At 29.7% G+C, this 10,101-nt stretch overlaps 4 protein-coding genes across 8 annotated transcripts; 3 read left to right on the forward strand and 1 right to left on the reverse strand.

Moving 5' to 3' along the window:
* Nucleotides 1–133: 133 nt before the first annotated feature.
* Rassf8 (ras association domain-containing protein 8) lies at nucleotides 134–3,582 on the forward strand. Of its 4 annotated transcripts, XM_076327867.1 has the most exons (11): nucleotides 134–184; nucleotides 337–419; nucleotides 521–647; nucleotides 816–926; nucleotides 1,004–1,315; nucleotides 1,400–1,759; nucleotides 1,836–1,997; nucleotides 2,068–2,184; nucleotides 2,258–2,397; nucleotides 2,476–2,783; nucleotides 2,862–3,581. In XM_076327867.1, exons 3-11 carry the CDS (start codon nucleotides 576–578, stop codon nucleotides 2,960–2,962), a joined length of 1,683 nt encoding a protein of 560 aa, XP_076183982.1. In that variant the 5' UTR covers nucleotides 134–184; nucleotides 337–419; nucleotides 521–575; the 3' UTR covers nucleotides 2,963–3,581. The 4 variants fall into 4 exon arrangements, with proteins under 4 accessions (XP_076183982.1, XP_076183983.1, XP_076183984.1 ...); XM_076327868.1 differs by lacking the exon at nucleotides 337–419 and having other exon boundaries at nucleotides 150–184; XM_076327869.1 differs by lacking the exon at nucleotides 134–184 and having other exon boundaries at nucleotides 213–419; nucleotides 1,845–1,997; nucleotides 2,862–3,582.
* Nucleotides 3,583–4,273: 691 nt separating this feature from the next.
* Rfc38 (replication factor C subunit RfC38) lies at nucleotides 4,274–6,438 on the forward strand. The gene is made up of 5 exons (XM_076327139.1): nucleotides 4,274–4,580; nucleotides 4,712–4,849; nucleotides 4,937–5,102; nucleotides 5,183–5,501; nucleotides 5,572–6,438. The coding sequence occupies exons 1-5, from the start codon at nucleotides 4,494–4,496 to the stop codon at nucleotides 5,927–5,929; spliced, it is 1,068 nt and encodes a 355-aa protein (XP_076183254.1). The 5' UTR covers nucleotides 4,274–4,493; the 3' UTR covers nucleotides 5,930–6,438.
* On the reverse strand, nucleotides 6,054–7,284 carry LOC143154982 (succinate dehydrogenase cytochrome b560 subunit, mitochondrial). The gene is made up of 5 exons (XM_076327140.1): nucleotides 7,184–7,284; nucleotides 7,049–7,105; nucleotides 6,615–6,814; nucleotides 6,387–6,529; nucleotides 6,054–6,290 (listed from the first exon to the last, which is right to left on the reverse strand). The coding sequence occupies exons 1-5, from the start codon at nucleotides 7,201–7,203 to the stop codon at nucleotides 6,186–6,188; spliced, it is 525 nt and encodes a 174-aa protein (XP_076183255.1). The 5' UTR covers nucleotides 7,204–7,284; the 3' UTR covers nucleotides 6,054–6,185.
* Nucleotides 7,285–7,654: 370 nt separating this feature from the next.
* Nucleotides 7,655–9,880, forward strand: Phb2 (prohibitin 2). 2 transcript variants are annotated; one of them, XM_076327242.1, is made up of 6 exons: nucleotides 7,655–7,942; nucleotides 8,209–8,471; nucleotides 8,540–8,857; nucleotides 8,967–9,044; nucleotides 9,134–9,230; nucleotides 9,455–9,880. In XM_076327242.1, exons 1-6 carry the CDS (start codon nucleotides 7,813–7,815, stop codon nucleotides 9,661–9,663), a joined length of 1,095 nt encoding a protein of 364 aa, XP_076183357.1. In that variant the 5' UTR covers nucleotides 7,655–7,812; the 3' UTR covers nucleotides 9,664–9,880. The 2 variants fall into 2 exon arrangements, with proteins under 2 accessions (XP_076183357.1, XP_076183358.1); XM_076327243.1 differs by having other exon boundaries at nucleotides 9,470–9,880.
* The last annotated feature ends 221 nt before the right edge of the window (nucleotides 9,881–10,101 follow it).

The raw sequence follows: 10,101 nt of genomic DNA on the forward strand, positions 1-10,101 counted from the left end.
ACGTTTTCAGCTCCCTCTTATGTAGTAAGACAAAATTAAAACCTGGCGTATGTGCATACTTTCAATTTCTAAATGCTTCCTATTAATTTCATACTATTATCAAAACTTAAATAAACTGTCAAGTTTTGAATTTATAAAATGCACTCGTTTAGATATGTAATAAAAATACATTTACTTCGTGAAGGTGCGTAACGATTGGTTACTGATTACAAGAGTATAACTTTTTGACAAAACAGCATATAACACTACTATCACGGAAAGTTAGAGAAAAGCGTTTGCTTGTCTTCTGTGTTATCATGGACGTAAATCTGTCATTTTAATAATTACACGTTACAGGTTAAAAGAAACTGATTTTACTGTAATATCATTCAAGCTTTTAAAAGGATCGTTGTCTGACGCAACTTATAAATAATTGTTGGGTAAATTCACATAATAATCAATGGTTCCTTTCGTGTAAAAATCATCCGTACGGAAGATACAATTTAAATTCGAGTTTGACGAGTGATTTGTAACTTTTCAGTATCAACATTTTGCAATGCAAAGGTTTAATCTTGTAATTATAAATTGGTGACGTTATGGAGCTAAAAGTATGGGTGGAGGGTATACAGCGTATTGTATGTGGTGTTACAGAAACCACTACATGTCAGGTTGGCACTGTTTAGCTCAATACTTATAAGTTACATTAGATAATCTAATATTCATAATTTTATTAAACTACAACTTTAATCTTATGTACAATATTTGATGCAAATTGTTTTTCTATGATACTTTTCGTAGTGACAGGCTTATGATGTATATATAAATTTAATTTTCAGGATGTAGTATATGCTCTTGCCCATGCTACTGGACAAACGGGTAGATTTACTTTAGTAGAAAGGTGGCGTACAAATGAGCGCCTTTTAGCCCCATATGAAAATCCTCTGAAGGTATTGATATAAGCTATTTAGAAAATTATCATTAATTTTTTTGTAATTAATAATAATAATACAATTTTTTTAATAAGATTCTAATGAAATGGGGAGAATATTCTTCAGAAGTACAATTGATATTAAGACGGTCTTCACCAGAAAGTAATAAAACTCCTAGTTCATTAGGAACACGTTCAACTCATGGTCCAAGGTCAAATGGTGTGGTAAGTTCTGCTTCAGAGCATGCGACAACACCTAATAGTGGTCAGGATGATACCAAGAGTGCCACAACAGTTCCAAACTCTGAATTTGATGATTTACAAGGATGTCTTGATAGAAATCGTGACACTAGAAAATCATTAACATTCGCAGGATTACATGGAAATGTCATGGAAAACAATACTGAAGTAAATAGATTTTAGATTGCAGATAGACATTTTTAATAATAAATTTTGTACAATAGTTTGCCATAATTTATATCTGTATTGTAGATTCAAATGGAAAATGTTGCCATAGTTCAACCTACACCTCATTTAAAAAATAAGGAATCGAACATAAGAAAAAATATACAAAAACCAGCTCAGTCTCCTACTCGTACTAGCAGCAGTGAAAGTAATACGCATTTGTCTCAAAAAAAAGTGCGTGAAGTTCCCCCATATAGGGATCCTCCAGGTCCAGCTTCACCACCTTTACGAACTTTACCTCCCTACCGAGATCCTCCACCACCTAATTTAAATAGTCCTGGAAGATCACAATTCCAATCTAGTACAAATAGTGGAAGTCCTCATGTTCATAAAGAGGATCAACCATCTTCTAGTAATTCTGTCAAGCTAAAGAGGAATCTCATTCAGGTTCTACAGAAAAGATTTTTTTACAAATATACACAGTTACACTTGTACAAATTCTTAATCAGTTTCATATGTTTAGGAATTCCAGGATACAAAAGGACAAACCCAATCTGTAAATCAGTTATCTGGTCAGACCCAAAATATGGTTACTGTTGCATATACTCAACGATACGTTGAACTTATCAGACTAGTCAATAAGCAACGTGATACTATTAATGCACAACAAGCAGATCTTACTAAAGTATGAAGGAATATAATCTCTGTCATAAATAAAATTTTTAATAATATGTACTTGATTACTTGGTTTTTAGTTTGATGCTGAAATATTATATTGGGAAACTAAAAACAGGGAACAAATGCATCAGATGGATTTCATTTCTCAAGAAGTAAGTCGTATGGAATCTACAGGTCGCCTTATTGAAGAACAGGCATGTATTTCAAACACAGTTGAGTTACTGTTTACAATTATTATACCTGTAATAACAATGGCTATCTTTATAGTTGAAAGAACTGGCACATGTGGAAGAAGAAAGTGAAATAGTCAGGCAACAAGAAAAAACCTTGAAGTCGGAAATCACTTTGTTAAGATCAAAACTTGCAAATTGTGAAACAGAGTTACTTCAATGTAAAAATAAAATCAGGTAAAGAAATTATTGTAATTAGGTTTTCATTTAATTAAATGCATGATACAATCTTAATTTTACCTCTTTACACTACAGATTAGTTATGGAAGAACTCGCTATAGAGCAACACAATATAAGTCGTGAAACAGATGAAAGACAAATAATGGAACGTAAGATCATTAGCGAAGTTGAACATCTTCAAAATGAAGTAGAACAAGCTAAACGTTCAGCAGAATTAGCTTCGCAATGTGCAGAATCGCTAAAACTTGAAGTAGTAAGTTTGGAATCGGCAATTGTCGAAAAAAAATTACAAGTTGAACGACTGGTAGCTGATATGAAAGAAGCTAATTTACAAAGCCTAGCTGTTGCATGTCAGGACGAACAAGTCAAATCGTTACTAGAAGGTACTTGAATTTAATTGAAAGTATAAATTAAAAAATTGACCGATTTACTAATTTTTTTACACATATTTTTTAACTTAGGTGCTCATAAACCTGGAAGTACGCGTAAAATGATAGGTTCCCCAAGACAATTAGAGACTGCAGTACCTACAAGCAAAAATCCACATGGTGTTTGGGTATAAACATATATTAAGTCGATATATTTCATTCTTAATATAGTAAATACAGCTAAACATTTTATGTAGGGACATGTGCACTATCTGCGCATTTAGCCATGTCATACGGGCTCTGGCGTTGACGTCTGTTATTGATTTCGACAAAGCAACAATGAAGAAGAATTTTTATGGCTTTATTTGAGAGCGAGTCAAAAATAGTTAACATTCGATTGTTGGTAATACCGTTGACGCCATCACCTGTATGGCATTGCCCTTAGTAGGAACAACGTAAGTAAAATAAATATTTTGCTTCCGTATTGTTCGTGAACACAGTTTATAGCTGTTTGTTTCATCCACTGGCCATATAATTTTCAGCAAGCATAGATATAAATCTTAACGGTAGTAATTTTAAATGTCATCATGTGTATATAAAGGATGATAGATATCAGACAATACATTTATCCAAAGTATTAAAATTATAAATCGTGTAATGCACTTGCATTGTATAATTTAAGAAAATGTACTTATAAATTGTTGCAAACTTCATGGAACAATTACACAAGATAATATTATATATTTTCTATAATCAAAATGATTCTGTGAATTGAATGCATTTACATACTGGTGCACTATATAGTTAAAATATAAATGTAGTACATTTACTGTATGTATCTTGTACATATCATTGAAAGTATGTGATAACGAAGTCTGAAACACATTATTCAAGCTAGTTTACATTACTTGTTTTCTAAATATTTAAGAAGCTATTTTCTTAAATTTTAATCAGAAATAAAGTTCAATATAGTTTCTTGAACAAAATTTGATCTTTTACATAGAAGATCTATGTAATTACATTTATTAATTAAAATAAATTTTTGCTTTGATTTATATAGTCGAATACTATAGCAATTCTTATTGTTCTATACAATCATTACTAATGTGCATCATTAAAACCACATTCACACACTGCCATTATCATTAATAATAATTTTGAAAATCTAGTAATTTAGATTATTTTGTGTGTAATTTAATTTTTATACAAAACTTATGTACTTTTTAGTATATAATCATTTCGTTATGGATAATACTGATCTATTTCGTACAATGATTTATTGTATCTACCAAAGTGTGTTAGCTTTTGATGAAAAAGCAAGCACTTATTGTATAATGGAACATACAAATAAAAGCTAAGATAGAGTAGACTTATGTATGTAACCCAGGCTTTTGATTTATAAGCAAAGAATATCCGTAAAAAGAATAATACAAATATAGAAAACTGATCAAATTGAAAAAAGTATTCTTATACAGTTGTTTACGATTTCGCGCGTTTTTGAAATCCTTATGTTTATTCTTTTCGGACAGTGACATTTTCAGTTCATTATATTGCGGTTTATAACTGTTACGTGCATAATTAATCCAATAAAAACTTTTTATTTCTGTACGACGTAAATGTTCAAAATGTAAATGTGATGTTACGAAGTGACATTCAGTAATTATACTTGTGAATCAACAAAGTAAACAGAATTTGGGTAACAATTTTCGAAGTATTTAAGTGAAAATGAGTCTTTGGGTAGATAAATATCGACCGACAACGCTTGGAAAATTGGATTATCACACGGAGCAGGCGGAATATTTGAAAAATATGGTAATTGTATCTGTTAGAACATGTGTATTAAAAGAAAGGTTATATGAAAAAGAAGCTATTATTTGTTATGCTATCTATATCTGTAATTAGCACATTTATTTTGATTCAATTAATAGAGTATTGTATTTTAGGTGAAAAAAGGAGATTTTCCACATTTATTAGTTTATGGACCACCAGGTGCTGGAAAGAAAACTCGTATAATGTGTATTATACGAGAATTATATGGAAGCGGAGCTGAGAGATTAAGGATGGAAACTATGAATTTTGAGGTATCATATATTTATTATTGCTTTAGGGAAAATAATTAATTTGATGTTTTATTATATAAAATTAACTCATTTGCATTTGCGTTTCAGACACCATCTAAAAAGAAATTAGAAATAACAACAATAAACAGTAACTATCATATTGAAGTGAATCCTAGCGATGTGGGCATATATGATAGAGTAGTTGTAATGGATTTGGTAAAAACGACAGCTCAAACTCATCAAATAGATTCAAGTGGACAAAGAGAATTCAAAGGTAAATGTTAAAATTATAATTATTTGTAATTTATTATTATCTGAATTTTTGAATATTTGTCTAATGACACTTTACACTAGTGGTACTACTAACTAATGTGGATCAACTTACTAAAGATGCACAACATGCTCTTAGAAGAACAATGGAAAAATATGTTGCAACATGTAGACTAATACTTTGTGCAAATTCAACATCACGGGTTTTACCAGCAATAAAGTCACGTTGCTTAGGAATTAGAATACCAGCTCCATCAATATCAGATATAAAAACTATTTTGCATTCAGTTTGTAAACGTGAAGGTTTGGTTTTACCAGATAAACTAGCTGTTAGGTTGTCTGAAACTAGTGGTAGAAATCTTAGACGAGCAATATTGATGCTTGAAGCTTGTAAAGTTGAACAGTAAGTGCAGCTATAAGTACAAGAATTCACGCAAATTAAATAATTTTTTATGTATTACTTTCAATTTCAGGTATCCATTTACCGAAGATCAAAAAATTACGGAACCAGACTGGCAAGTGTACATTCGAAACACAGCTAATATGATGGTTAGCGAACAAAGTCCGAAAAAACTTCTCGAAATACGCAATAGACTTTATGAGCTATTGACACATGCTATACCATGTGATTTAATATTTAAAGGGCTTCTACAAGAATGTATAAAAAATTGTGATTTGCAATTAAAAATTGAAATCGCAACGGTTGCAGCCGAGTATGAACATAAAATGCACAGGGGATCAAAACCAATTTTTCATTTAGAAGCATTTGTTGCTCGCTTCATGGCAATTTATAAAAAATTTATTGATTCATCTCTCGAAGGTTTTGAGTGATATATTTATTGAAATACATAAATGTACTCAAAGTATAACTAAACAAACATAAATAAACTTTTTAAATAAATTATTACACACTTCTAGATTATGTTGCATTTATCAATTATAAATTAATTGATAATACCATCTAATAAATTGTTTTATTCTAGATTCAATACAGTTTGCAAAGTACAAGATGTAATTTAATGACTCAATAATGCAATTAATTTTGAATGAAAGTTGTATCGCAATTTGGTAATGTCATTATTTAGATTTACAATGCAGCTAGCACAAGAGCAGTAACTACTGATAATGCAGTTACTGCATAACCAGTGCTATATACTCCTTTAATTGTAAGGAATTTTCCCATATCCCAAAGCTGCAAATTTTAAAAAAGATTTATTAGTTATGTTTTCAAATAAAAAAACAATCCAATAGACATTAAATTATTAAAAATGCACATATGATATTTTACCAAGTGTCGGAATCCATTATATGTATGATATGTAAGACAAAAAGCCATCATAGTTTTTCCCAGAAAAAATAGAGGAACAGGCAAATTTAAATTTGTAATCATTTCAACAAGACATGGTATACCTCCAGGGATAAGCAGGTGTCCTGTGATCAAAGAGTGAATTACTCATTCAAAAATAAATAGTTTTCTTCATTATCATTCTGTGTAAGTAAAAAATCATAATCTTACCCATGCCAAGTGCCATAACATAACTTGATAATACCGCTCCTGTTATGCGATGTGTTATTGAAAGCACTGATGTTAATTGAACTTGGTAAATAGTCAAATGTGGTGACATAGGCCGTTTGAGGCGTGTATTCTTCTCATCATGAGTTTCACAAACAGTACTTGTCATGCATAATGGTTTTGAAACAGCAGCATTATATGAGCTAAAGAATTTATTTTAATAACTATTACTTTTATATTTAATTATCATGTAATATTGCAAAAGCTAAAATAACAATTGCTGAATATCATTTAAAATTAAGTTATCTTCGATTTGTTTCAACGTTTCAATGGTAAATTACACCTGATTAGTATAGAAATATAAATTATAAAGTCGAACATGTTAAAACTTGTGACATTCGAATAAAATGAAAAGGTTATATATTATGTAATGTCACCTGCAGGTATATAAGTTCCGAAAATTGCGAAGGTCGGTGCTTCGTCGACATAACAACCTAAAACAAATCAATTTAGATTGTATATATTATTAAATGCAATCAAATACAATACAAAATTAAGTGACATTTCACTACCTCATATAACACAGCGCCATATTTTTTGTGAATACTCTATACTTTCAACTGTAATAACTATACTTACAGCTGTGTCGAATACTAAATGTAATGTTGTTTATTATAAGTATATGTATGCATATAATTTTTTAAAGTGAGATTACTCAAAGCAAATAATTATGAGACTAAATAAAAATAATAGATGAAAGAATTTATCTCATATTAAAAATATATACTTTGATATACGGTAAAATTTTAAAAATTATTAATTTATTTTCATTTTTTCTTCTTTCCAAATTATTAAGTAAGTTTATACACCTTTATGAAAGTTGCACATATACAAAAAGAACAAAAGATAATAATAACAAAATTTCAATTGCTTTTTTAAATTAAACGAATGAAAATATACTTTGGAACATCGTTTATTGAAAATAAGACTTTATTGTAAGAGGTCACATGTAGAGCAGCCATATTGAGATTTGCTATTTCTAAGCTCCCTCTAGTGTTTCTTCTTTCTTGTGAATTTGGATAATCCACTTGGATAGTGGTCGCCGGAATTGTATTCGTAATTTTGATTACGTTACGAACAGAGTTTTGTTAAAAGCCATCGATCTTTTACTTGGCGTAATAATACACAACTGCAATTAACAATGGTGCAAGATAAAATTAATGAATTTGCATCACGTATAACGAAAAATTCAAATGGATTACCCTTGACTTTTAAGGTCCTTGCAGCGGCCGGCGTGGCGGTTTATGGTGTTACGAAATCTATGTACACAGGTTAATTAAACTTTACATTCTATCGATCGACCCTTATAATCGTCATTATTAAAAAAGCTTTTTTAAAAATTCATTCTCTATATGTGTATCATTTTTTTTGCATGTATGAACATTACATTTCATCAATGAAGAGTGAATCTAAAATTAAAATTATCTAATTTTATTAAAAATTATCTTTCTCAACATTACAATTAATAATTTTAATAATGTTTAATACAGAGGTTGCCCTTAAATATATATAATTGTATGATTACACATTATTCTAGTGGAAGCTGGTCATAGAGCAATTATGTTTTCTCGTTTGGGAGGCATTCAGAAAGACATTATGGCAGAAGGTTTACATTTTCGTGTTCCATGGTTTAACTACCCAATTATTTATGATATTAGAAGCAGGCCTAGAAAAATATCATCGCCTACAGGATCCAAAGATTTACAAATGGTCAATATTTCTCTTCGTGTACTTTCTCGACCTGATGCAGCCACATTACCTATAATGTACCGTAATTTAGGTCTTGATTATGATGAAAAGGTTGGTAAGAATTTTATTATAATATTATTGTATTAAAATTTGACTAATTATGCAATAATGTGTTTTAGGTTTTACCAAGTATTTGTAACGAAGTATTAAAATCAGTTGTTGCTAAATTCAACGCTTCTCAGCTTATCACACAAAGACAGCAAGTTTCAAATTTAGTACGAAAAGAATTAATTGACCGTGCACGTGATTTCAACATTATCTTAGATGATGTATCAATAACTGAATTGAGTTTCGGTAAAGAGTATACTGCTGCAGTAGAAGCTAAACAAGTAGCTCAACAAGAAGCACAAAGAGCAGCTTTTGTTGTAGAAAAAGCAAAACAAGAAAGACAACAGAAAATTGTTCAAGCAGAGGGTGAAGCAGAAGCAGCTAAAATGATATCCTTTAAAAATAGTACAAATAATTATAGTTCTAAATTTACAAGATAATAACTATCTATAATTGAGATTTCATTTTCAAAAAGAAATGTCCTTAACTCCTGTGCACCTGGGTTTAGCTGTTAGTCAAAACCCTGGTTATCTAAAATTGCGAAAACTTCGAGCAGCACAAACTATTGCTCGTATTGTAATTATAAAAAATTATATTGCTTCTATAATACTAATAAATAGTGAATAGTGACACCAATTTAATTATAAATATAATTTCAATTTCAGATTTCCAACTCTCCAAATCGCTTATACCTTAATGGTAACAATCTTATGTTGAATATTCAAGATCCAACGTTTGATGATGCATCAGATAAACTGAAAAGTAAGAAATAAAGGCAACATGAAATTTTCATACATTTCTTTCTTTCCATTATATTTAATGTTATGCAGCGCAAAATGATTTTCAATGTTATACATGTAGACACAGAAAAATATTATCAATAAGATTCATAAGATGGCTATAGTTATGAACCCTCATTGTACCTTTACTAGTTCCCTTTTTTTTTATAAAGTATACTACGATGATGCTCGCTCGCAAATCTCGAGCTCGTATGTTTTCAGGTCATGAAGGGGTGGGCTGGAAAACTTGGAATGATACTACGGAAAGCGCGGTGAAATCCTTAAAATCTGATCGTCGATCAACAGTGATAATTAATGAAAAGCCATTAATCCAAGCTGCATCAATATCTTCAGAAGAACAAATGTCTTTTTTATTGGATTCAGCAAATGATGAGGCAAAAATGATAGTTTCTTAAACTCAAAATCAAAAAAATGTTAAGGTTTGAAGAGATCTTGCGATGCGAGCTCGTCTTTTATAACATATTCCATATCCAAATCCTACTACTATTGTAATATGTTCGAAGATTATTTTATGTTACATTAATAGAATTCGTAACAAAATTTAAACATATTTTTTATCAATATATTATCACATATTAACACGTAGGTAAATAAAGTATAATTTATAATTCATTTTTTTAATTCTTCTTTATATATCTATAAATTTTTCGTATAAAAATAATTTATATTTTATTTTTGTATAACATGATATGAAATACATGTATATTTTTCACATTATCTTTTTAAAATTATATCATAATAATTTTGTACTTATATGTATAACAAATTTTATATTGTGTAATTCCTAAATTGAGAACATTTTTCATTAAAAAAATATTGTTTATGGATTTCAC

The sequence above is a fragment of the Ptiloglossa arizonensis genome, chromosome 2 (assembly GCF_051014685.1).
Source record: "Ptiloglossa arizonensis isolate GNS036 chromosome 2, iyPtiAriz1_principal, whole genome shotgun sequence".
Taxonomy (NCBI): Eukaryota; Metazoa; Arthropoda; class Insecta; order Hymenoptera; family Colletidae; genus Ptiloglossa; species Ptiloglossa arizonensis.